The following is a 27,068-nucleotide window of genomic DNA, read 5'->3' on the forward strand; positions in this document are numbered from 1 at the left end:
GGGAAGGAGGCAGACCACTGCCCAGGGAGAAGGATCCCGTGTTCTGTGAGAGCAGATGCTATTCTCTCTGCTCTGTGTCTTGCTCACCAGCTGTCAGAATCCATGAGATCTATCTGGTGAATCGGTGCCAAACCTGACAAATCGGCTCTGACCGGTAGCATAGCATAGAGAATTGGCTGAGCGCAGATTGGAGATGGCATATGATGATAGCTAATGAAAATGGAATTGATGGCTTCCCCTCTAGAAATCGTCATGCCTGTTTTCCTTGTGTGAAAAGGCTGGGGTTTGTTCTGTTCCTGGCCCCTTGCAGAGCAGAGGGGTGGCAGCAGCACTGCTAATTCACTTGGCCGGTGGAAAGCACTTCTGTTGCTTTATTTCCTATTGCAGGCGGCCCCAAATGTTGGGGTTTTTTAGCCCTCACGATGGCAAGCTACTTGCCTTTCTCCTTATCAGCTATCAGAGGGGGGAAATACAGCATGTATAGTACTTTCCTCCAAACAATAGGGACAGATAAGCTTACTGGAATGAGGATAATTCATGACTGCTATTCGTGGCTGCAGCCCACTAAGCATAGGGATATGCTGTGACAGACAGCTCTGCCTGAATCTTAGGATCTTGACATAGATATTTTTCTCTTCTTGACGCTTTGGTTAGGCTCATCTCCATCTTGGTCCTGGAGAGTGCAGTCATGTTAGAGTCTCAGTCTCTTTTTATTTGCAGGACTTCTCCTATGATGACTCAAAGGTGGAGTTTAATGTTGATGCCCCGAATGGAGTGGTGATGGAAGGCTACCTCTTCAAGAGAGCTAGCAATGCTTTCAAAACATGGAATCGGTGAGTAATAACTTGTATTCCATTTGATATTTGGGCTAAGACTCTGAACACAGCTAATACTGCCTACACAGGAACACACTTTTAGTGAGATCTTAGCAACTGTTATCATCACTGGAAGGATTCTGAGCTAAGTAGTTAAAAGCTAAATAGTTAAAATAGTTGAAATGAGTTGGTTTGATAGTTTCTGCATACAGAGACTTTTCTTTTAGGAGCATTTTGCATGCAGGTTGAGGGAGGTGATCCTAGATTACTGTGTCCAGTTATGGGCTCCGCAGCGCAAAAAAGATACGGACTTACTGGAGGTGGTCCAGTGAAGGGCCATGAAGATGATTAAGGGGCTGGAACATCTCTCATATGAGGAAAGGCTGAGAGAGCTGGAACTGTTCAGCCTGGAGAAGAGAAGATTCAGGGGGGAGTCTTATCAACGTGTACAAATTCCTGATGGGAGGGAATCAAGAAGAGGGAGCCAGACCTCCCAGCAGTGCCTAGTGACAGGACAAGAGGCAATGGGCACATATTAAAAATGTGAAATTTCATCTGAACACAAGAAACCACTTTTTTACTGTGAGGACAGTCAGGCAATGGAGCAGGTTGCCCAGAGAGGTTGTGAACATCTATGGAGATGTTAAAAAAACCACCTGGGTACATCCTGGGCAACCTGCTCTAGCTGGCCCTGCTTGAGCAGGAGGGTTGGACTAGATATCTGAAGAGGTCCTTTTCAACCCAGGTGATTCTGTGATTCTGCTCAGAACCTGTTGGCTGCAAGTAAGATCAGAACCTGAAGCCACATTAGCATAACACTGCATCTGAGTGAGTCCTCCCGAGAGAAAGAGTATCTTAAAAGATATTAATGTAGCCTTATCAACACACTAGCCTGGCTGTATGGCACCAAGTCAGCTCAGAGCAAAAGAGGAGTAAGCATCTGCTTGATTGCAATGGTGTTTTAAGACCACGTAAATTTTCTACTAGCATGTTATAACTCATGTGCTGAGCTTGCAAAGCCACTTGCTTTGCAGGTCTTTGATATTGGTGTGTTGGAGACGTACTTTAATCAGTAAAAGAGCTAGATGCTGTGTAGTTTATGTAAGTGATTATTATTTTCCTGGTCAAAAAAAAGTATGCTTCTTTTTGTGAAGCTGTACATTCCTCTTAGGCTGCATCATGGAATGAGCCAGCTCATGTTTTGCTGCACCTTAGTAAATGCTGGGGGAAAAAAAGGAGTGCCTTCCACAATGGAAGAATGACCAGGTTCCATGCAGGAAAGATAGGGCACAATGCAGCTCAAGTATTGCCCTAGGAAAGCTGTAAATTCATAACAGTTAAGAGAAATACCCTAACACAGCAGGACATGCCATGAGTATCAAACCTGTCTATTCTGGGACGGGGAAATATGTGAGAGTGGAAATATCAGCTGTGCTGCTGGGAGCTGAGAAATTACTTTCTGTGTGCTGACCCTGCTCTTAATAATTTATAAATATTTCATCGGATAGGTCACTGGGAATGCCAGGCTCATATACCTCCTGTACTAATCAGGAGTCTCCACAGCTGCCAGAGACCTTGGGAAAGTGGAAGGTTTCATGTTCTAGCCTTGCTCGATATTTGTGTGTTTAGTTTCCCTTGAGATAGTCAATAGGTTTCATACACGGTTGTGCAAAAGGATTCAAACCCTTCCGGTGAGTTTCTAATGCAACGAAATCGATGCCTTTTTGACCTACATTTCCTCCTCTCACATAATGGGGAAACGATACAATATTAAGGTATCTTTTACTTGGCTATGGGATACATTCAAAGTATACATCACAGCAAGGCTGAAATGTGCTGCTGTTAGACTTTGGAATAAATAAACGCTAAATGGTTCAGTGAGCAGTTTGTAGTATGCACAGAAACTGCCTGTGTTTGCATGGAAAAAAGACTTGAAATTATTAGAGATCTCTGAATTGGTTAGATAGGCGATTCCTTCTCTCCGAAGCTTCCTCTAGTACTAAGGAGATTCTAGGCAAATTTGGTATAATTTTGCTACCTCTTAGGCTCTCTGGTCCCCTGACAGTTAAGTTTGCACGTGGAGGAACCAAAAACCAAAACAGCAGCTACAACACAGTGCATCACACTGTTTGGTTTCAGTGCTCACAAGCTGTTGCACTGGGAAGGTCTCTTGCTGCATTTTTATCAACCTTTTAGGATTTCCTGCTTGGTGTTTCCTAAGCAAGGTATAACCTCGGTCCATAGTCTGTCCCATGGCTGCTTTCACTGACACCGCATGTCTTTGCGGAGCAGAAGGTCGTTCCAAAATGCGTCAGGCTAAGGTCAAGACCTGTGCTTGACTCTGTGATAGAAATGAACGATTCCAGGCAACTCCATTCTCCTGGCAACTCCCTTGGCTGTGAATTCAAGGATCAGTCCAAAGGGCACTTATCCTGGAGGGAATGTGACCCTCTGGGACTTCCTGGTTTTCCTGATGTCTAAAGTAATGTTAGTGTGAAGGGTTCCAAGTTTTCCCTGTCCCCAAATCCCAGCTATCCTCCCTGTATCCTACATCCCAGTCATAGACAGTCTGTATCCTCCCCACAGCCATCTCTGTCTCCTCAGGCCCACCCACTCTTAGCCATATCTACCCGCATCTTCGCTATTCACAGCTTCTGTAGCCTACTCATCGCCTTCTCGCTGTCACTCAGCTATGCACTGTTAGTGCCTCCCCCTCGTGAGCGGGAGGGGGCAGGCAGAGAGAACAGCAAAATCCACAGTTCACGGTAGCAGGCTAAGAGCCAGCACCAGGCAGAAATGCACGCTCTGGGGTGGTGAGCGGGAGCAGGGACCAGAATCTGAGAGACAAACTTTCTGCTCAGCTTCATGTGACAGCAGAGCTCCTTAAGCATAGACGCTGCTGTCACAGCAGCTCAGAATGATGCACAACCATATCAGCTCATCAAAATGGGCTCCCACATAGATGGGATGTCCTCCAGTTACCTGTATTTTCCCATTTCTCCACAGACATGTCAAATCCTGTTGTTGACTTTTACCTCTGTTTCATATTTCAGCAATGACAAAAGAAAGAGAATCCTATCTCATCTCATTTTCTCGGGAACCTAGTTCTTTTGCAAACAGAGTATCTAATACATGCTCTAAATAAAAGCTTGCTGCAAGCCTCTTTGACTCTTTAGGCTCAGGTATTCTAGTACCACCTTTGTGAAGCTTAGTGATGGTCATGGCTTCCGTTGCCCTCCATGAAGATGATCAGGTTCCTAAATCTTAGGCTGTATCTTGGGATGAGGAAGTGACTTGGGGGTTTGGATTTAGGACCGAAGATTAAGACACCAGGGAGTTACCTCTGCTTGCAGCATCACATGGACCTTCTGTAACTTGTATTTTAATGGGAAGCTGCTAGCTGGTGATTTGTTGCCTCCTAAGAAGGTAGACTCCCTTCACACACATCTGTCCTTACTGTAGCCATAGGAAACAGGAGCTTTGGCATTGTTTGGCCTCCCATAGGCTGTAGTGGGTACAGAGAAATCAGCCTGGTGGATAGCATAGCCTATATAAACAGCAAGATGTGCAACCCATTCGTATTGTTTTCTCCAACACTGTAGAGCTGCCAGTTAGCAGGGTTTTCTGAGGTGGGCTTTTCTTTTTCTCACCTGGAAGTTTCTTCATGATGTCAAGGAATTTCTGGCTTGCCTTATGACAGCCTGCTTGGAGAGGCAGCAGGCACATTGCATCTGGCATGGCATGTGCAAGGAATCCAACTTTCCCAGTAAATGTCAAGTATGCCCACTGTGCGCATATGCAAGTAGAGGTATGCCCTACCCAGTGCAACATGTCCCACAGGCACTGGATTTACTGCCTGCACCAGGGCCAGTGTGCACACAGACTTCTGCCCCAGAAATCCTAGGCAGTAGGAGGGACTGCCCTACTCCTTTGTTTCTTCCCTTCTTTCCTTCCTTCTTGCTATACATTGACATACCCAGAACACTGGCCATCACAGCCTCTCAATGCCAGGAGTCATTCCCTAAGGCTGTAAATCCTTCGTTTGGTCTCTCAGGGAGGGCACTGGAGAAGTGTGAGCTTTTCTTATGACATTACTTTCCAGCTTCTTGGAATAAATCACACTCTTAAATGCAGAGATATCCTGCTCTGCCGCAGAACAAACTGCCTCTCTGTAGCTCAGCTGTTCACTTGTTCGGATGTCTGTCTGTCTGTCTTCCCTCAGGAGGTGGTTCTCCATACAGAACAGTCAGCTGGTGTACCAGAAAAAGCTAAAGGTCAGTGAGACGGGTGGATGAGCCAACTTGTCGGGTATCCTGCTTTGCTGGGGACTTCTGTACCATGGCGGGGGAGTGGGGTGGAAGGAGTGAGGAGGGGAATTGGATCAGAGGGACAGCAAGCCCATTCAGGCATTATTGTGCTCCAAAGGTAGACTGTACTGAGAACTAAGTGGCAGCGGATGGTGTTTGTGGTCATCTAAATATTCCTGTTCAACAGGGGAAGTTGGTGAAGTCCCCAGGAAGCCTGCCACTTCATGTGCATGTTGTCCATGCTTCGATTCTGTATAACCCTTTCCGATTGCCCTAGAGTTACCCGGTGGTGGGCTGGCTCTGCTCTTTCTGGACTCAGCATATGCTAACCAGCAGGGCTGGGGAAGGAGTTTTCTGAGAGGTCTGATCATGACACAGCTTCAGGGAGCCAACAAAGCCACCTGTTCTCACCCTTTCAGGACGTCCTCACGGTAGTGGTGGAAGACCTGCGGCTCTGTACTGTCAAGCCTTGTGAAGACATAGAGAGGAGGTTTTGCTTTGAGGTCGTCTCACCTACTAAGTAAGTTTGGTGGCTTCCCTAGGCCAACCTCATGGTAGCCGAACTGCATGGAACTGCAAGAGATTAGATTTGAGCAGATGCTGCCCTGGGCTATTAAATGTCGACTGGGAGATACCATTGCCTGTACCCCAGAGTCCCTATGAAGTTCATCAGACATCAGCATAAGCCAGATCTAGGCCACACATACCTAATACACATATAGACAGTGAAACTGGAAATGGTCAGCTTTTCAAACAGCTAGCAGACCTGCCTGGAGTTTTTGAAGAGGGAACACCTCTGACAGTGAAAGCTCGTAGGATTAAGTTTTGCCCCTTTTGGAATGTCTATGCTGAGGATGAAGTGGAACAATTTTGACCAAAACGTGCACCCTGTCCTTTTGCTCTTTCCAACTCATGTCCGTCCTTCACAGGAGCTGCATGCTGCAGGCTGACTCGGAGAAGCTGCGTCAGGCCTGGATTCAGGCTGTTCAAGCTAGCATTGCTTCTGCATACCGGGAGAGTCCTGACAGCTACTATATTGAAGTGAGTGCGGGGTCATGAAAGATCCATAATTGTGTCTCACGGCCCTGATAGCGGGCTTCTGGGCTGTGGCAGGTCCAGTGTGTATGGGTGGACCATTTGGAAATACTCTTCTGCCCTCAAGGAAGGGAGCTGATGTCAGTACTAACTCAAAGGCAACAATGGTTCACCAACCAAAGCCGCGCTTACAAAGCTGGGCTGGGGGAAAGGCAAGACTTTAAATCAGCGTTGTTCTGACATCTTCGCTTTCTTGCCATCACTCTCTGGACTGATGTTCCCCTAGGAATTATGTTCCCCTGGGAAGAGCTTGCTTCCTGGCTGGGACAAGCGCAAGCAAGGCATCATGATAGCAAGTAGTTTGCCAGATGATGCTCTGCGTGCTGCCTGCACCCCCAGAGCAGGGATGGGGTGCAGCGCCGTCTTGTGGCAACAATAGAGATTAATGAGGCTTTACCCGTTCCCTTCTTGACTGGCCCTAGTTTATTCTTCGTCAGGTAATGCTTCCTGTCAATGCCTCTGCTCTGCAAAGCTCTGGTTCATTCCACAGTGCTTTGCAGAATCCTAAACCCTTTTTTCCTGCAGAGACTGGACCGGACTGCTTCCCCATCAACTAGCAGCATTGATTCTGCCACCGACTCCCGGGAGCGCAGTGTGAAAGGAGAGACCATCTTGCAGAGAGTGCAGAGCATCCCTGGGAATGACCAGTGCTGTGACTGTGGTCAGCCAGATCCTCGCTGGGCCAGTATCAACCTGGGCATTCTGCTGTGCATTGAGTGCTCCGGTATCCACAGGTACTGCGTGCATGTGTGCTCTGTGCTGCCAGCCAGGGTGGATTGCAAGCTCCTGGAAAAAATGGTGGAGCCTGAATTACAACTGACTATAACGTTTGTACGGATAGATTCAAAAGTAATTGCTTGCTGCAGTACCTGTGTGGGGGGGTACATCTGTGTATGCATATGCATAAAACTCTCTGCTATAGCTATGTCTGTATAGATAAATACGTAAGAACTGGATAGATCTTGTTCATCTTATGATGCATGAGCAGTTCTGTTTTGAGGCATGTAACCATTTCAGTTTTCTTCCTTTTGGATAAATAGGAGTCTGGGTGTTCACTGCTCCAAAGTCCGATCTCTCACACTGGACTCCTGGGAGCCAGAGTTACTGAAAGTGAGTGTTGGCTTTTAACGGCAAGAGATAGACAAATGGTGGACATGGAGGGAGACTTACTTGGTGGCAAGCGAGACTAGAGGGAAGGTAGCTCCTCAGCTGAGGATTTCATTCTTCCCCTGTTGTATTGCAGCTGATGTGCGAGCTGGGGAACAGTACCATGAATCAGATTTATGAGGCACAGTGTGAAGAGTTGGGACTTAAGAAACCAACAGCAGGGAGCTCCAGGTGAGTCTGAGTGCACGCGCTGGTCCTCGCAGTCCTGTGGAAAGCTATCCATCTACACGGTAAACCCAATACCCTAAGCTCTTTGGAAAGTCAGATCAAGAGCACGACTGGCCCTTCACTGAGGGCCCAAACTACCTCAGGTACACCTACCTCTGCAGCTACCTGAGCATGACTCTCAGAAAGGTCAGTGGGGCATTACCAGTCAGCAAACTGGTGAAACGTGCTTGGGACCCAGGGCTTGCTGGGTTTACACCTGCTCTGAGACCTTACAAATACACGTAACTGAAGCACATGGTGTTGCGTAGGGCTGAACACCACATTTTCCACTCTCGGCTATACACCGCCCTCCTTAGTTTTGCTCTGAAACGGGAGATATTTTTAGGTTTGAGAAACTCTCCCTTCTTAATCCAGACCTCAGTGATTTTTAGGACTCAAAGCCAGTTTGATAAAATGACCCAGAGCAGTTTCATCTCCTTATGGCTGTTTGCTTTAGGTGAATCATGTGACCCTGTGCACGGCTTTATCCTGTTCTTCTCTTAGGCAGGACAAGGAAGCCTGGATCAAGGTGAAGTATGTGGAGAAGAAATTCCTGAAGAAGCTGCCAAATGGGGAGACTCTAACAGAGAACGAGCGGAAACCTCGACGCTGGTGTGTGAAGAAGTGCCAGAGGCACAACAGCACCACGAAAGCACCCACGGCTCGTAGAAAGTACCGCCATGAAGCAGGCAATGCATCACCAGCCATGTTGTCATCAGGTGGGAACCTCCCTTGCCCCACTGCCCGTGCAGAGCTGTGTTGGCCTGCCCACCACTCTTTGTAGGTGTGTACACAACTGTCCTAACAACATGTGTGGCCCTGTCTTTCTCTAGGACCTGCAGCCTGCCAGAGGTATAAGCAAAAATGCTGTTGCTCAAACCGTGTTAACATAGGTCTTTAGAGCCGTTTCCTAACACTTCCCATCTGTTTAAGGAGGTTCTTGTGGCTAAAGGAGGAGATCATTACGCTAGGGTGATCCAGCAACTTATAAGCTCGCTTTGTGCATTTTCTTTTGTATTCCAGCTTCCTGCTTTTTAAAAAGTTTCAAATCCTTTTATTTTTACCTTCCCGGTCTGTAAGAGAGGCCATGCTTATGAAGGGTTCTGGCTGCTCAAAATGCTCTGGGATGACTTGGTCTGCAGTGTATCCCCGCCTCTTTGTTATATTTTGATGGTGTACGTGGGCATGAGTATGGCACTGGACACATCTGGGGTGCATTGGACATGCAAGCTCAGCCTGTGTAAATACAGCTGTAGAACTGTGTCCCATTTGTTCATTTGCATGTTATTAACTATGTAATTCAAAATGTCTCTGTGTAAAATAGCAGCTACGCTGGAGAGGAAATTCCGTCGAGATTCCCTCTTCTGCCCTGATGAGCTGGACTCTCTCTTCTCCTACTTTGACACCGGTGCTGGCTCCGGCCCACGCAGTAAGTACAAAGAAAGAAAAGTGTCTTTGCTTCTGGCACGCTTTACCTCCCAGCTCTTCTAGGGCATGTGCATTGCACCAGACCTAAGGCAAGGTATCGGCCTCGCTGGAGAGGGGGTAAATATTTCAGAAGAGTGATGGGGAGTTAGTTGCACAAACTCCAGCCCATTGCTTTTTTATTGCACTTATTATTTTAATATCCTATCCAGTCAGTCCCTGGTGTTTGCATTCTGGTGGATGGGATTTTTTCCCAACATCTTTTACTCCCAGACTATGCATTCCATTGGCTTTTTTCTGGTTTTCGTTTTGGCTTTTAATTTTTTTCCTTTTTTAGCAAGTCTTACTGCGGACAATTTTTCTTTTTGTGTTTGTGACGATGAACTCCCCTCATATTCCGTCCACCTTCCTCTAGGTGCCAGCCACATCTCTATGCAGCATCCGCTAACAGGTGGCCCATGGAGTGGCAGTGGCTTTGGTCCCGGTGGGAGCGGTACGCCGTTCCTCCTGGACGGAGGTAAGGTGACGCTCTGGCAGCTAGCAGCAAAAGAGACACCCAAATTTCACTTGTGCCAAACCAAGCTTCAGAGGCAGTTATGTATTTTCTTTCAGCCAAATGATTGGAACCCATACATTACCAGTCCCTTGTGGGAAAGGCAGACCAGCAGGCTTTCAAAAGGCAAAAAGCTTCCTAGGGTTTCCAGCAGTCAAGTTATGACATCTTAAAGGAACAACTGTCCCTCAGATGAGATAAAGGATCCAATCCTGTACATGTGGGATCTCACGGCAAATAGTAAGCAGTGTTTACTTCAAGTGCTCCACATCTGTCACAGGCTAGTCCTGGTCCGTTATCATACTCAGCTGAGGAGTGATAACTTTTTAAAACTTAGCTCAGTTGCTTGTTATTTTATGAACTTATGAGAAATATTTAAGGACCTGAGTCAGCACAGCAGAAAATCACAGGCTTTCCTACAAGTACATGTTGTCTCTTGAAATCAGTGAAGAAGGTGCTTTAGTGCTTGTCTGAATCGGTGCCTTAAGGGCTATCCCAGTTTCAAGGAATTTGGCATTATTGGTCAACAGCAACAATACTTGGGAGATGCAGGACCTCAGAGTTGCTCAACAGCCTTGTCTTGCTCCTGTGGAAGAAAATAGGAATTTTATCACTGATTCAGTGGGAACAGAACTGGGAATTTTATGTGATATGAGCCAGATCCTTCTTTTTTGCTTTGATGTAAATCTGGACTAGCGCCATGCGGCCTCATTAGAGTCACTCTTTCCTTGTACTGACATAATGGAGAGCATAGTCTCACGAAGCAGTATGTTTGCTTTCTATAAAAAACAGCAATGATTTTTGTGACAGCAAATCCAAAAAAAGATACGCATGATATGTGCCACTTTAAATCTTTCCTATTGTAGCTTCATTTTCTCCTTTGGCTGTTGAACAGTGCTGAAGGATTGCTTGTGAGCCATGATTTCAGGACCACTGATTTAGAGACTGTTCTTTATCTGGAACCTAGCTGTAGCTGCTCTGAAGGTTTCAACAGACAGTCTTTAAGGTTAAGGTGTCTTGTTCTGCTATGGTTTTCAAGGCTCAGATCTTTAGTTCTTGCAGGCTTTCCTGCTATTACTCTTTGCAAAGGCTACTCAGCTCATATTTTAGAAACACTTTATCAGCTACAACCTGGCTTGTTTTTCTTTCTAGTCACAGTGGTTTGAATGTAGGTCTTGAGGTAGATCATGGGGTCTTAACCTCTTGAGTTCTGGGACGACAGATACTCCCAGCCCTTACAGTCATTGGGAAGTTAAAAGCAGCAAGAAGCTGAGTCCAGCCAGAGTTCCCAAGGGGGCCGGGCATCCCTCAGGACAAAGGTGATGGGCCACGCATGTGCTTCTTCCTTTCTGTCATTTTCTTGACTGCTTTCGGGTGCAAGCTGGAAAAGGTAGAAAGTTCCTCTGCCACTGGCACATTGTATGTCCTCGGACAAGTTGCTTCTGCTCTTCATGACTCCATTTCTTGTATGTAGTCAGCTGTCTTGTAACATTCACCAGCTAAGCAGGGAAGGTGGGAAGCACTGTGGGGAAAGGGAAGGTGAATGAGCCAATGGACAATGCTTTAAGAGTTTGGCTTGAGATACACACTATTGATATTATTTGGCTCAGTCACGGTCAATAATCTGTCACAAGAGCAATGCATTGGCAAGTGCCCCAGTGGCAACTGAAAAACTCTGGGGAGAGCATGGATAGAGTGGAAACTGAGATTATTACTGGTAAAAGCAGAGGGGTGTCTTTATTTTCTTAGACACTGCATAAACCTGCTGCAAAGCTGTCTCTGCTGCTGCTCTGCTCCAGTCTACGTCACGGCGTCCCTCATGGATTGCAGCAAGGGCTGTCCTCAACAGTCCAAAGTGCCATGGCAATGTTGGAGCATCCCTGCATGAAGGGCAGCGTGGGGACATGGACACCATAAAGCTTTGCAGTTTTTCCTTGGGCAGTTTTATTGAGTGGGGCTAAATGGGATGGCAGTCCCCCTCTCCCTTGCCAGCAGTGCCCGGTGCAATGTGTGTGTGACATTCTGCGCAGCCCTTTTCCCCTGTGGTCTCAGCTGTGCCGGGTACTGGAATGCCTGTGTATTAAAATGGGCTTGGTTTGTCTTCTGTTGGCCCTGCAGGTCTGAGCAGTGACAGTGGGCTTGGAGGAAGCACGGATGGCAGCACTGATATCCTGGTGTTTGGCTCTGTGGTGGACAGCGTGACAGAGGAAGGTGGGTGTCACAGGCTGTTGATGGAGGGGTGGGGAGGCAGCTAGTGCTAAGGCAGGATGGATGGTTGGGACTGTCTGGTGCCAAGAACAACAGGGAACGTAAGAAATTGGAAATGCGAAGCTTTGGGGTCATCTCTCTCCATCCTTTTCTGCCTCTTAGAGTGCGAGGTGTCAGAGGAGTCAAGTGGTGAAGCGGAGATTGAACAAGAAGCATCAGATTTGGAGGACCTGAGGGAGCTGCATCCTGGCTTGTTAATCTACAAGGCAGCGCAAGCCCGAAACCTGCCTCTGATGGCAGAAGCACTGGCACATGGTGCTGAGATCAACTGGGTGAATGATGAAGATGAAAACAAAACTCCTCTGATTCAAGCTGTGATGGGGGTATGTTGTGCTAGTGGCTGGGAGTCTTGACTCTAGTTCAGAGTGCACCGACACGGGCAGCTTACGGCCTGGTATGTGCTCATGCATCCTTTCAGTACTGCTGGCTGAATTTATTTAGAAATTCCCCTTTACCTTGCCAGGGCTCCTTGATAGCCTGTGAATTCCTGCTGCAGAATGGGGCAGATGTTAACCAAAGAGATATCCGAGGCCGGGCTCCCTTGCATCACGCCACATACCTAGGGCATACTGGGTAAGTTCTTTGCACATCGCTCTGACATGCTCCGTCACCCTTGGATTGAGATTCAGCGTTAACACTGAGAGCCAGGGGGTGAGGTGGGCGAGGGAGCTGGGTTTTGGTGAATTGGTTATTTGCAAAACATGCCTTTTTATCTCACATCAACAACTTGATTGTCTTAAGGATAATTGCCCCCATGGCAATAGATAGGGGGTAATTGGGCCCCTGTACACCCATTCCTTCCTCCATGCCACTGCAGCATTTCCTGATTTTTTTTTCTTAGACCAATTTAAGTGAAGCTGTGCCTGCCTGTGGAAGGACAGTGCCCTCTGCCCACCTCAGTGTGGGGTGGGGGAGCTGGAATTTCTGCTCTGATGGTCTTTTCTTTCTCTTCTGCAGTCAGGTCTGCCTGTTCCTCAAGCGAGGGGCAAATCAGCACGCGGTGGATGGCGACGGGCAGGACCCACTCAGTATTGCTGTCCAGGCAGCCAACGCAGACATAGTTACCTTGTAAGTGCAGCCAGGACTTCCCAGTGCCTACGCACAGGAGCACTGCCTGTAAATAGCCGTCAGGGAAGGAAATAACCAAACCTCTCTCCCTTGTGCTTTCTCTCTTTCACTCTAGGCTGCGTCTGGCTCGAATGAATGAAGAAATGCGAGAAGCAGAGGGCCCCTTTGGACAACCAGGTCAATATCCCAGCAACAGCCCTACTGAGCTGCAGTACAGGAAGTGTATACAGGAGTTCATCAGCCTTAACATAGATGAGTGTTAGTGACAACTCCCCCACCTCCCTTTTGCTGTCTTGAAGTTGGGCTGAATTTCTAGAAGCCCTGAGAGCCCCATCCTTGGTATATTGGTGTTTCTTGCAGATTGGTCTGTTTTTGATGCCTGTACATGTAGGTTGAGATGCACACAGGAAGGAAAAGGGAAAAGGGGTCTTTCCTGTTAGCGTTAAGTTCTCATGCTTGACTACTGGATGGTTGATTTTGTGTAGGAGACTCCTAGGGCATAACCACAGACCATGGCGTGTGGACTTGAGTGTGTGAAAAGTATGGGAGACGAGTTTAGCATTAAAAAAAAAAAAAAAAAAAGAGAGAGAAGAAAAGGAAACCCTCTATCACCAGGAGAAACCCACCAACAATACGGTCAGACGAACCTGTCTCTGCTTCAGTGTAGTTGCCGTGCACTGAGTTCTCGTCTGAACAGTTTGTTTGGAGGGATTCTGACGCGGAGCCCTCTCTCCTGGCAGTGTGACCAGCAGCCTGCTTTCTCATGGGACTGCTGCAGCGTCTGGGAGCTGCTGGGACCAGTTCAGAAAACTAAAAGATGACCTCTAAGTCAGGAACAGGCTGTTTTGTGGGGCAGAGATATTTTGCTCCAGAAGGCACAACAGAAGAGGTAGGATTGAGAGCGATGGCTACTCCCCTTAATTGCTCTCAGGACTATACCAGCCACGCTCCCCTTTTTTTGCCCTTGGTGGTTAGCTGGTCAAAGCCATAGCTCGCCTGCTTCCTGGGCCAAGATGCAATCTCCACAGTGTTATGGAAGCAGCAGTGCTAATTTGTTGAGGCTGGGAGAAGCTTGTCGCTGGCGACAGGCTTTGTGTCAGGGAAGAAAAGCCACGTCCAACTCCCACTGCCTAAATGGCTGGCTGCACGATGCAATTTGACGTTGGTTCAGTTTGTTTCTTGGTCACTTCAGATTTCTGACTTAGCATCTCTGTGAAGGAGACTTCTGCTTGCATGTGTATCCCTCTGTGCTCTCCCCCCGCATGCGGAAGCATGTGAGTAGGGCATCTCAGCAGCTGGCCCAGGGGCTTTTGAGTTCCCCAATTCCAATGACCGGCAGAATCTTCTTTTTGTTTCTTTCCTTTTTCTTGTATTATTCTTTGCTGGAGTGGGGGAATGTGTTTCTACTTAGAGCACTTTGTTGCTATGTTTATGGACTGTGTTACAGGGATCATGCCACAGTAGCTCTGCAGAGATGCTGCAGCCACGTAATCCTGTCTCAGGAGGGCTTACAGAGCACGCACACCGCTGGCAGATTATCCTCTGGAGGGAATTTGGATGCCAAGCTGAGATGTGCTCCTGTGAGAGCCTCTTCAGAATGCCCTCAACTGCAGTTGATATCAGAGTTTTTTCTCGTGGGTGGCAGTCCAGAACTGGTATTTGGCCTGCCTGGGCACCTAGGCTGCTGGTCTGGGGTTGGGCCATAGTGCCTTACAGATAGCGCTGGGATCTTGAGGGGATCAAGGTCTCGCAAGGAATGCAAGAATACCAGGCAGAGTTCCCCATCCTCCTGCGTTACATCTGCAGTGATACACAATCATATTATTTTTCACCCAATACATGTTTGACTTCTTTTTTTGTATACTGGCTGCTGTCACACTGCAGCCCTTAGTGGATTAAACCTTTGCAGGTTTGTTTCTGTTGACGTAATTGTGTCCTCAGATACTGAAGCAACAGTGATCCAGCTCTTCACTCAAGATACTGCCCTCAGAGACTGAACCAACAGCACTCAGTGTCCACCCACACACTTAAAAGTGGAACAATAAAGAAACCCCACTTAGACTCTCGTAGGGTGTCCTCTCAGTTCACGGGAGAGTGCCTGCTTCCTTAGGAACGTGCTGTCCCGTATTTTGCTGCAGCCAGACCACAGTTTTCTGTCTGTGCAGTCTGGGTATTGAAGCCCATCTCTGTCTTGTGGCTTTCTCATTCCTGTTCCCTTTGGAGCTTTGGGATGCACAGTACCAAGTGCTGAGTTCTGATCTCAGTCCCAACTGTCCGTTGTGAATCTGAAATGGTCCTAGTGACTGTGCTGAAACTGCTGCAGATCCATGGCCATGCAAAATCTGGCCCCAGGGCCTTTCATGCTTCCCTAAATAATAAATAATCTCCTTCCATCAGTCTTGGAAAATGAAAATTAATGAGCTTGGCCCCATCAGCCTTTTTATCATTGGCAATGCCTTTCAAGGCTTTTTCTCCATCTCCCCACTCTTTCTGTCCCAGGAGGCCAGTGCTCTGCACGGAGCACGCTGCTGCTGAACCTGCGCTGTGTAACTCCTGCCTTGCGCGAACCTGCCGATGCACAGCGTGCCGATGGGTTGGGGGGGAGTGCACCTTGCATTCTCCCTTCCTAGCTGTTCAGTGCCTGGGCTGAAACTACCCTGTAGTCTTTGACCAGGCAGTGCTCCCGCTGGACTCTCCTCCGAGTAGAAGCTGTAGGACGTGCCCTTAAGAGTTGGCAGAGGGCAGATCGCTTGGTCTGTATTCGTATTCTGTTCAGCTGTGGCACCCTCAGGAGTGATTCAGGACTGCACGTGGGATGCAGCAGTGTGGCATAAAATGCTATCATTGCTGCAATGCAGTTTCAGAGGAATGCTAGGATGTATAAATCCTTAGTTCAGAGGACAATTCCTTTGTGAGTAGGGACCGTGTTCTGATTCTAGCTCCCACATGTGACTCTGGAGTCGTATCACTGAATGAAGAGGCTGACTCCAGGCGTACACCCGTGTAAGTGATACCAAATGTAGGCAGATGTCCACCGTGCAGAGCTGTTGCTGCAGAGCTGCTACATGGTCTCCTTCAGTTTGCGTTTAATATGCCCTGGGTTAAATACCTTTCTTCCTGATATGCATGTGAAGGTATAGCCAGCGTCACTGCCCACTCAGCATTTCTTGTGCGGGATTACAGGTTACCACTTTACGTTCCCATGGCTCTGCACCGAACTTTGTCTTCTTTCTGGTAAAAGTCACCCTAAATTTAAATGGGCTTCCCCACTGAGCAGGGTGGTGCCTTCACTTGTGTGTCGCTGCCCCATTTGACACCCCTTCCTTGTCAGATGAGCCCGTTTGCAACTGGTGCTAGTGCTACTGTCAGTCTCGGTGGGGTCAGGAGCAAATCCGTAGTCTTGCAAATCATCTGTGTGAAATGCCCTGCAGACCTCGCTGCTGTGCAGAGCTCAGGTGGGGTTGGATGGCGTTGTCCAGTGAAATGAGTTGTGGTGCTGAGCCTGCTAGCAATACAGCAGAGCCCTCGGGCGTGTGTCTGCCTTCAGCAGGGCTGTGCTATGCTTGTGGTTGGACCACGCAGATCACCCTGCGGCATCCAGAACAGCACTTAGAGTGCTCAGTGCAGGACCAATATCCAGCCAAGAACTCGCTCTTCTTCCTGGGTTAGGAACCGAGAGATTCTCTGTAATGAATTCTCTTTGATAATCCTATCCCATTTTATACTGATCTGCATCCATTTAGACGTTTGTCAGTGCTGATGGCCCCTCAAGTTGTGCCCTTTCCTAGAAAAAGGCCGCACTGAATCAATGCTGGCATCTTTCAGGGTACTTCAAAGATCTCGAAAGTGAAATAGATGTTTCACCACTGCCATGGTCCTACTCTGTTAATGAAGTTCAGCATGATCATTGTCTAGCAATGTTTTTTTACATGTACAGCAACTTAAAACACCCCAATTGGTTTTCCAGCTTTTTATGAGAAGTTAGAAATATGACTGATCCTTTCTGTAAGCCCAGGGGAACTGGAGACATGGCTTCCACTTTGGGTCATTTTATTTCACAGTCAGCATTAGTGGCTCATGAGAACAATACAAAAATCATGTACAGTTAGGTCCATTGAAGCTCAGACTCACTGCTGAAGTACATGAAGTTAAAGCATATGTAAATACTGATGCAAAAAGCAGTGTCTTGCAAGACAATTTATCTATTTAACATGTATTGGTACTTTATTTAGATTCAATGTATAAAGCAACTTTGTGCACTTTTCCTACATACAGTATTGGGGGGTTTTATGTTCTTTTGTTATGGATTTTGTGCTGTCTTTTTTAATCAGTGAAATTGTTAAGTATTTAATTTATTATTGATGTGCCCAGAGGACTAGTGCAATTTTTATTCAATACAGTTTGTATTTAATGTCAGGATTTTTTTTGTAGCATTGTTAGGGAATATTTTTCAAAACCTGCCTTTTTTCCCCCCCTCAATTTTCCTTTCTTGCCCCCCCCCCTTCTCTTCTATTTTCATTATACAGATCATGAGGCATTAAATGCCTCTAGTTTGAAATATAATCAAACACTTTAGTACATCCTGCAGTTTCTAAAACAAAAAGGTTCTCCAGGAAAAAAATGCTAAGGAGGCACTTCTCAATGTTTTCTGTGTTTGTTTGATTTTTTTTGATTGGGGTGTATGTGTGTGTGCACGTGGGTGCTTAGAAGTTTGGAGGGGAGAGTGGGGAAGTTGTGCAGAAAGTTTGTTTTGAGCAAAGTAAATGGCCAACCAGGCTCCAGGGGAGACTCGATATGAACACTTTCTTTTTTTCCTTCTTCAAATACAGCTGTATTTGTGTTGTACAATCTTGTTTGAAATATCTAATGCCAAAACCACTCTCTTTTCATTCTTCCTTTCTTTTCAAAGTGTGCGTATGTTATCCATATGACAGTAACTTGGTTGCAACCACAGTTAACGAGGAGATTTGCCTTTGTCTAGAAAGCAACATGCCAGGCATTGTCAAAACACAAATGGGCCCAAACCATTGCCTCAGCCATGCAGATGCTGTCACCTTTTGAGTTTTTGAGATCTGGGTTGAATATTTATACACCTGTCCTAGCTTTTGTTTGCCTCTACCCAAACCCTGTAACCAAGTGCCTGGACAGGTAGTCTAGGTTTGAATCTTTGGGGTCTGCCACACGTCTCCGATTCCAAATGGGATGACTCCAGGTTGCTGGCAAGTTGAAATGATACCCTCTGTGTTCCCTCTCCACATGTCATCCAGGGAAGCCTCAGGTTATTTTAATGCTGTTGTCTCTGAGATGGTCTCGGCAATGTGAAATTTCTTTGAGCAGTCTAGAGGGAAAACATGGAATTGGAAGAATTTGTCTTTAAAGAAAAAGATTTGGCAAGCCGAGACTGTGATCAGCATAAAATAGATCAGTAACATCTCAGACCAGCAAAAACGGCCATTATTTATGCAAGAGAAAACCAGGACCTCCTAAAGAAATGCACTGATTAACTTACTGTCCAGTGGCCACAACACAGCTGCTGTCTACTGCTAAACCGCTGGGGTGGTCCTGCGCGGCTTGACTGTCCTGAACCCACGTCTCTCTCCTCACTGCCCGAGCATTATTGCTTTCAACCAAAGACAAAACAGGAAGAACGGATTAAATGTGATATTAAGCCGTTGGTTAGCGGATGACAAACGTCTGTGTGAGTGCGCACGTGTGTGAGTGTGTGGTGCTGTTGTATGGAGAAGGGGCGTGGGGGAGGAGGGACTGGGCGGGGGAAGGGAGAGTGAGAATTCTGAAGAAACAGGATTTTTTTTGAGGTTCCAAAATATAGAGTGCTGTTTCCATAGGAATGTGATTCATATCAGCCTGCCTGCTGGTTCCTCAGCCTTGCAGGGAATTTGGGCTGGGGCACATCCCTTCTGAGCGGTATACCCAGCACTGTGTTAGTGGGACGACAGGGCAGCTGAATAGTTACGGGGAGGGAATGAGGGATGGAGGTGGGGGTGGCAGCCGAGATAGCTTCCAAGGCACAAGGAGGCCCGTCTGTGTTTCTAGGGCAGCGGCTGGGGTGGCTAGAGAGGCTAGCTGAAGTAGGAGCGTTTGCTCCACAAGCGCGTCTGGGCACTCAGCCCTGCCCTGGCAGGGAGGGCCACGGAGGAGCGTGTTCGGTTTGTACGTCCCTGTGCTCCCGCAGGTGACGCTGGGAGCGGCCAGGCCCTTGCCTTCAGGGTGCCAGCGGATCTGTAGACCTGTCTCAGCTGACTTCCATCCGTCACGTCCCTCCAACAGCGCACGACTGTTAGTGCGGACTCCCCATCCTGGGAGCTCTCTGTGTGCGATCACAGAAGTAGGGAAAACCTTTCTTACTGTAGGGTTACGCAGGCTGGCAGCCTGGAGTGAAAGCCTTTGAGACGAGAAAGCCCAGCCAGCCTTTTCCTGGCTAAGGCTCCCGAACCTTCCTATCCAAACAGCACAGAGAGAAAGAAGTCCTTTAGCCAAGTCAAAGCTGCTAAGTGTGGTTGATCGATACGGCTCTGTCACACACGGAATGGCTGGGCTGCTCTACCAGGGGCTGACACTTGCTGTAAATACGCTATAACCTATTAACCTCCTTCACTTGCCTGCTTTCAGTACAACTTTGTAACACGTTTTTTAATTCCCCCTTTCCCTACACAGCCTGTACTGACTGTAACTATGGAACCAGATATTCTGTATGTTATTATCTTTGTACAATTTTAAAACTGTTGCTGTGGTGTCTGCCTTTTTTTCCCTCCCTTCTCTTCTATTGTCTCTTGAAACACTGTTAATAAAAATCTAGATAAACTCCTTCCCTTCTCCTTCTTTGGCTTGATTTATTTATGTAGAGTTTCTTGCCTTGTTGCCTGTATTAACTGGATCTAGAAAACCATCTCCTTTTAACCTGTTTTCCTTCTCCTCTGCAACCCACAGCTTGATTTTTAGGGCAGTGAATAGATTGGAATGCCACATAAATACTCTGCGGTTTTGTTTGGGTTTCTGTGACGCTGTCTTGTGATAATGTGATTTCAGGGTGCTTTGGAAGAAGGCTGGGGTAAAGGTGACAGGCTCAGGTCACCCCCCCGCCCCACCCATTCATGTTTCTTCAGAGTACCTGAATCAGTTAATGCTTGATATGTTACGAGCTCCGCTGATGGCTATCCTGTAAAGGGAGACCTTGCACTAGATGAAAATCTCAATCTTCTGCACATGGGCCACCATTTCCAAATATCACAGTGCAATCCTTCCCCCGTTGGTTTCTTTCATACTGTGTGTCTGTGGCAGAAAAATAAAAGAAGAAGAAGAAAAGAAAGACTGGCCTGGCCTCATGATTTCTATCACACTTAGCATGGAAAACAAATGCAGAAAAACAAAATTGTGGGATAACCTCTGTTTTCCCCTGGAGGGACAAACAGATCCCAATTAATGAATCGGGGTAGGCTCCTGAACTCAGAGGAGGAGTTAAATAGGAAGGATACTTTGAAATCAGGAGCATTACAGTCACTTAAGGCATTTATGGAAGGAGAGCTGCATGGTCTTACAGTAAATTTATAAGCACAGCGCTTGGGAGAGACGTGGCTCGCTCCCCACCCTGTTACTGACTCCCACTGCCACCCCTTTATTTTACTCCCTTTCTTTTTTCTGTCAAAAATGGAGACCCTAGTCTCACCCAGCCTCACAAGGATAAATACACTGAAGACCGGAATGCGATTACAGAAACACAGATCTCCAAAAGACTGTTTCTTTCTTTCCTTAGTTAATGAGGATTAAATGCTCAAATACCTTCAAAAGTCTGGGACTAATACTTTACTACAACAGTAGGATTCTTCTAATTGGAGTTACATCTGAGTGTTGCCAGAACAAATATTTTACCAGTATGCAGGAGCATTAGTGATCTCTCTGAACAGGGATATATTAATGATTTTACCAACGTGGTCAGGCTACTGCAGGAGGTAACAGCAATTCTGTCCCACGACCACCATCCCGCTGGTGTCAAAACTAAGTCAGGATCAAAGAGGAGAAGTAGCAGCCGTTACCTGGTCTCTATACCAGAACTCAACCAGTTCAGCGCTTACTTACCTGTTGCTGCCAGGTATGCTTAACCATTCAACAGCAGACTCAGTCTAAATAAGCCCTGGAAGATGAGTCTTTATTGTCCTCATAGAAAAGCTACCTGTTTTCTATATAGCATGTAAGTGTGGGGTTTTTTTCTTCTCCCAGAAAAGGAGTCCGTTTTATTTCGGGAAGGTGGGAGGAATAGGTGGCAGGGGAGCAGGTGGAAACGCTGGGAAGCTGGGGTGATGCACGCAGAGAATGAAGGGCAGTGTGGGTCGTGGAGGGTCTGTCGCTGGTGGGAGGGGACGGTGGTCTAAGAGGCTGCAAGGCAGATGTCACCGTAAGGTTAGGGTATATTTGTATGCGCAGGACAGCACTGGCGGGGGCACTGGAAACAGGCTCAGCCCCACCAGTTAAGGAGGGGCTCAAGGGACTATAACTGGAAGCTGACAGGTAGGTCAAGTTGGTTTTGTGGCAGGTACAAAACCATACATTGCCCGAGCGTTGCTGTGCCTGAAAATGAACAGATCCCGATTAACGCCTGCCTGACGATAAGGCTCGTGTTAGAAGCCTTTGCCACGTGGATAACGCTGAAGACTGTTCTCAAGACCTTCTGGGCTGGACACTTCATATGCTGAGAAGAGACAATTCTCACATCCCATGGCGCTCACCCATGAGCTGGGGTGGAAGGGGACACCACGTTCACAGAGGGACCCGTCCTGCGAGCTCGCAGCACAGGAGCGAGGAGGAATGCTCCTTGCAGGAGGCCTCCGGGGCCGGGAGCGCTGCCAGGCGAGCGAGGGGCAGCCGCAAGCCTTCTCTGTCCACTCCCAGCCAGCTGGACACGCGCACGCTCGGACCGGCTGAGCCTGTGAGGCAACATGAAGTTACACTGGATCCTGCTACCGACGCGGCTTTGTGGAACCCAGTTCTTGTCTTAGCTTTTCTCTCCCCTCAGCACTGCGCCAGTATTGACAGATGATGTGCCTTGGAGCTCTGCCGCTCCGAGCAGCCGTGATCTGCCCTCCCGGTGACTCTCCAGGACACGTCTGCTGTCAAACGAAGGGCACAGGAGCTCTGCATGAAAGACCAAAGGTAGCTGCACCTCTGTAGGTGAATACCTGGGATCTTTGCCTTATCTTTTCCCCTCTGGCTACATGGGTTCATCACCGGGTAAAAATGAGCTCAGTAGCCCAGTCCGTGGCAGAAATTGCCCTAGAACATCAAGCAGCAAATGTACAAGCAGAGGTATCGTTAATGGGATGCGGGTGCCTAATTATCTCTAGAATTGCAGCATAAATCTGAAACCGTTCCTGCATCAAGGGAGATTCCATCATAGAACCAGTGCTGGGACACCTGAACTCTTTGCCTTCACTTGTGGTTTGAGGCAGCTGTCACGGAGAATCGTTGTTATCTGATAGTGCCCTTCAGCAGGTTGTTGTTTTGTTCCAGTACAGGGGGACTTCTGTTGCGCCTGCCACAACCAGCTCCGAAAAGCCTGGCTGCCAGAAGAGAAGTATTAAACCACTCGTAAATCACCTTATCCCTGCTCCTGGCTGAACGCTGTCTGCAGCAAACTAACGCCAAGCCCTACGGCCCCGGCCGCACCAAGCTCTGCTGCTGCACAAGCAGCACAACAAAAGACCTTTGCGTTTCAGAGCACTCAGCTTCCAGAATAGCTCTCTCCTTCAAGTCTTAAAAGTCTCTCTACTGTCTCTTGGGCTTTGGAAAAAAGTTCCAATAATATTAAAAGGGAGGAATTATCCCAAATCTGATTGCAGAGCGAGAGTCCTGGGAGCATGTTTACATGTGCAAGCTCGTGAATAATCCTGTTCTTATTAACAAAGAACGGGAAGCCAAAACAGAACCCTCTGAGGCAGTGCAAGGCTAAAGAGCTGGGCCCTGTCTTTGTGTCACATGTAGAGCTGCCTCTTACATCCAGATGAAAGTCGTGAGTTCCGAGTGAAAATGGCCTGATGCACCATCATCTCCATGGGTGGGAAGTATCAAAGCAAGGCAAAGCAAAAATATTGGGACTAATGCCTCTTCCTGTGTATTTTTGCAGGAGATGCTACCTACCTGGACATCTTCCGGGAGTTCTCTCACATGGCTTCGAACAACCCTGAGAAACTCAAAAGGAGGAGCCTACATTTCAGCCACTCCTGCAGATAGCCCCCTCCCCTGCCAGGGCCTTCTGCTGGAAGGTCAAGCTCTGGGCTGCCTCAGCTCCATCAGCGCAGAACGGCTGAGCCCTCTGAGCGGGGGTAACGGGCAAGCTGAGCTCAGCCTCTGAAGAAAGATGTTCTCTGTTCAGACACGCTTCTACTAGAAACCTGGATTTTCCCTGGGGGCTGCTTTTGTGCCCTGACCGGGAAGGTGACAGACGTTCCAGGGTAGTTCCACAATAGGTGTGCCTTCAGCCTGCAGGTCCCATGCCTTGCAGTACCTGAATGCAGTTTAACAGGAGTTAAGTGATCTTTTAGCTCTCAGTGCCCTTTCTAAATTGCTATTTCTGGGAAAATCTCCCCTTTCTGGGTGTATGCAAACATTTATGATAGTGCCACAGTGCCTGCCCCTGAAATGAAGTTCAGGTAAGTGGTCCTGACCCCGAGTACGGCAGGAGGAGACCGAGTCCTAAAACTGAGGAAAAGTGAATGTCGCAGACTTTTAGCTGTGCTGCTTTGTGGCGGTGTCGCTGGAGCCAGTCGGCTCAGCCCATTAACAGAGAGCACCGGCCGCTTGCCCTGCTCTGGGGAAGCACCAGCCTCCCGCAGCGGCGACAGAACGCAATTCCCCGCGGCACGAGGCCCCCCACACGCAGACCTCCCGTCCTCTCGGAGGAGAAAGGCCGCCCAGGACCAGCACCAGACTACCATTACGCCACAGTGGTCCCAGTCCCAACCAGTCCACTGCAAAACCTTTGGCAAACCCCTTGGTTTTGCTGTGCGACCCACCTCTTAGGATACCTCTGCCACCGAGTGCTTTGAGACCTTTGGTTTAGCACGGACCGGGAAATATAATCCCGATTCCATGGAGACTTTACAAGCAATATTGCAAACAGAATCTAGCTATTGCCCTCAGGGGCTCCCCACCTCCTGCTAGTTGTGCATCTCACTGTTAGGAGAGTTGTACTCTTCTGTAAGGCACCGCTTTCAGTATTGGTTTTGTCGGTTGTGTTATTGTATGTCATAGTTATCAAAAATAATAAAAGGTTATGTGTGGACTATACAGGTATAGGCACCATGACATAATAAAATGCATTGTCAGGATGATATATATAAACTATGACATGCTGAAATGTAATATATCTTATGGCAGAAGAAATGTATTTTTTTGAAAAGGTGGGGTGAAAAAATCTCACATGCAAACAGTATCTATGAACTGAGAATAAAGACAGGAGGTTTTTTTAAAATTCACACACATTTCCTCATTCTTTCTGCTTCTAGATCTTTACAAGCCAGGGAAGCACTTTAGTATGCGAAGATTTAAAATACGAAATTTATCTGGCACAGGTTTATGGCTTGAAGAGAGGAAGCTAAATGAACTTTTCTCCAAAGAGACACAAGATTCCAACTCTCTTGGTAGCCCTTCTGTTTTATCTGATTAAGACACGCTCTAATTTCATTAATGCTATTAATGAAACACACTAGCAATGTGGCAGCTTAATAAACACCTCAGCCCTTCTGACGAGATGTTTTGCCTAAGAGACAAGCCTCCAAGCCTCTCCAGACAACAGAATGCAGCTCTCAGGCCGTCACAGACACAGGGACCCAAGGAGAGATGCTACGAGGTGTGCACGGAGCTGCACGTGGGACGTGCCCGGGGCTGGGCAGTGGTTCAGTGATGGGCTTGCAGGAGAGCAGCTGCTTCTTGGGCCGCCACCAGCCTTCTGCTCACATTTGCAGAAGAGCTTGCCCTGCAGCCTGCAGCAGGAAAGGGACGTGAAAGCCTGCTGCAATTCCTGCCGCTCAGCTTGAATTTCTCTCACAGATATCGGAGGAGCTCCCCATCAGGGAAGAACAATAGCCTGGCAGCTGGAGTAGCCAGCGGGGTCTCTGGATTTATACCTTTCTGTGGCATTGCTGTGTGATCCTGAGTGCAACAGTGACTCCCACCTGTGCCTCAGTTTTTGCTCCGCACTGGCAATGCACAGCTCAGATACAAGGAGCTCCAAACAGGACAGATATTTCAGGGATGATATCACAGGCACTAAGGCATGACCCTAATGAAGAATTTGTATGGCTGATTTCTCAACTACAGCAGGCTACGGGAATGTTCTGTAATGAAAAGGCAGCTACTAAACTGAAAATTAGTCCACACCCTCGCAGAAGATTGCTCTAAGCTACCTTCAAACTGGATACCTATTACTTAGGCCTCCACTAGCTTAGAAATCATTATTTTATTCTACTGAAGGTGGCACGAGCAGGTGTGAAGCAAATTTTCCCCATGTCCCTCTCCCATAGTGAACCCCCCCTTTGCCCTTCCAGTCTCATCTCTCCGTACAACCGACAGACGTTCCCTGCCCACTCGCATACCGCGCTGCCAAGGCATCTCCCTCCTGGCTTGCGACACCCCTTGCTCTTCTGGGTCTGCACACGTACGAACCGAAGCACGCGCCCCTGCTAACAGATCCCTGTCCTTACCCCCGCATACCTCGTGTTCCAAAGCTGACGGCGAGACGAGGTGTTGCCGCTTGATCCTCGGTCCTGCACTCCTCTGTCCCCAAATTTGCCCCTTCTGGAAATTCTATTACATGATGCAGAATTCTGCAGTGATTTTTTTTGTGCATCGGGACAGGTATAAAGGTTCTTTCATCAATTTCCTTTTAGCCTCCCCATTTAGTCCCAGTGGTAACAAGTCTGGGAGTTCTGAGAGGGGCTTTCTTTTGCGAGCGAGGTGTATGTGCGGGCACACGTACAGACGTGTGTGTACCTCAGGCATTGTCATCCTGGAGTGATGACCGCATGGCACCACTTACGTGTTGCATTCCCAGGGCATGCCCAGACGTTCTGCTTAGAAGTCTAATTCCTTTTCTCTCTTTCTTGTCCTTAGTGCTTTTTTTCTTCATGGTATCCTTTCTCAACAGGGTCACTGGCAGTACAGTTTTGCATAAAATCACGCTTGCCAGTCAACAAAGAAGCTGTATTTCCCAGTGCAGAAGACCCAGAGAAAAGGCTGAATCACCCACTGCAATGCAGCCCGCGTGTTCCTATTCATTGTAACTTGGCTGGCGTATTACAGCACAATTAATTTGGGTTTGGTCTCCACCTCCGTAGATTCTCCTTGCAAATGAAAAAAAAAGCAGAAGAGGGGCAGGGGTAGGCCCAGGGATCCAGCGAGAAGCGCTGCAGGGAGGATGTCTGGGCTGTGAAAAGGTTCTCAAGCAAAAAAGTGAGACTTTCAAAAGTATCTTGGCGCTTGGCTTCCAATGATGTCAGCAGCAAACCGAAGGCTACGAGGATCCCATCTCCGTGTCTGGAACCCAAACTCTTTTCGTGATTTGGCCCTACGCATTTAGGCTTCTGCAAGTAAGGTCTGGGCATTTTGAGGAAGACTCTTCCAGAGCCAACACTTAGAAGTAAAAATTGACAAATATTGGTTGAAGAGAAAATTAAAGTCAAATTAAACCCCCAGTCATAGTCTGTATTCAGAGCATTTTATTATTTAAAAAAGTTACAAAACAAAGCTCATTGATTTCTTGTTAACTCTGGTTTTCTACAGAAAGTCATAAACAAGATTATAACAGAGTAAAATGCTCCTGTGCAAACATCATCATCATTAAAAATAAATGTGTTATTTTATGTACACGTAAGATACTGTCAAATATTAACATTAAAACATCTCTATTTATAAATGGACTGCAACAAAAACGCAGCATGGTTTTAATCTTCTAAATAAATCAGATGCTTCATCTGTGACATAAAAAAGTGATCATCAACCCCATTTCTTCTCTTTCCTTTCCTCTAAGATAGTGAGTCTCATTTTAAATAATCTGGGTTAAGTCTAAAAGCATCTCAGCAGCAGCATTCTGTGCATTGTCCTCAAAACGCAACGTTAATAGGTTAAGGACAGAGAGGTGGCTTACCAGCAAAG

General features: G+C 47.5%; 1 protein-coding gene across 1 annotated transcript in view; it reads left to right on the forward strand.

The window, feature by feature from the left end:
* ACAP3 (ArfGAP with coiled-coil, ankyrin repeat and PH domains 3) overlaps nucleotides 1-24,390 on the forward strand; it is a 104,387-nt gene extending 79,997 nt beyond the window's left edge. Inside the window, exons 11-26 of the mRNA XM_075172370.1 lie at nucleotides 721-833; nucleotides 5,038-5,089; nucleotides 5,542-5,642; nucleotides 6,052-6,163; nucleotides 6,743-6,951; nucleotides 7,258-7,327; nucleotides 7,461-7,555; nucleotides 8,096-8,310; nucleotides 8,916-9,020; nucleotides 9,432-9,533; nucleotides 11,688-11,780; nucleotides 11,940-12,160; nucleotides 12,301-12,410; nucleotides 12,795-12,905; nucleotides 13,021-13,082; nucleotides 23,041-24,390. Of these exons, the coding sequence (XP_075028471.1) occupies nucleotides 721-833; nucleotides 5,038-5,089; nucleotides 5,542-5,642; nucleotides 6,052-6,163; nucleotides 6,743-6,951; nucleotides 7,258-7,327; nucleotides 7,461-7,555; nucleotides 8,096-8,310; nucleotides 8,916-9,020; nucleotides 9,432-9,533; nucleotides 11,688-11,780; nucleotides 11,940-12,160; nucleotides 12,301-12,410; nucleotides 12,795-12,905; nucleotides 13,021-13,082; nucleotides 23,041-23,147 (1,878 nt within the window). The 3' untranslated portion in view covers nucleotides 23,148-24,390. The remainder of the gene's footprint in view (nucleotides 1-720; nucleotides 834-5,037; nucleotides 5,090-5,541; nucleotides 5,643-6,051; nucleotides 6,164-6,742; nucleotides 6,952-7,257; nucleotides 7,328-7,460; nucleotides 7,556-8,095; nucleotides 8,311-8,915; nucleotides 9,021-9,431; nucleotides 9,534-11,687; nucleotides 11,781-11,939; nucleotides 12,161-12,300; nucleotides 12,411-12,794; nucleotides 12,906-13,020; nucleotides 13,083-23,040) is intronic.
* Nucleotides 24,391-27,068: the final 2,678 nt, after the last annotated feature.

Source organism: Calonectris borealis, chromosome 23, assembly GCF_964195595.1.
Source record: "Calonectris borealis chromosome 23, bCalBor7.hap1.2, whole genome shotgun sequence".
In the NCBI taxonomy this organism is placed as follows: Eukaryota; Metazoa; Chordata; class Aves; order Procellariiformes; family Procellariidae; genus Calonectris; species Calonectris borealis.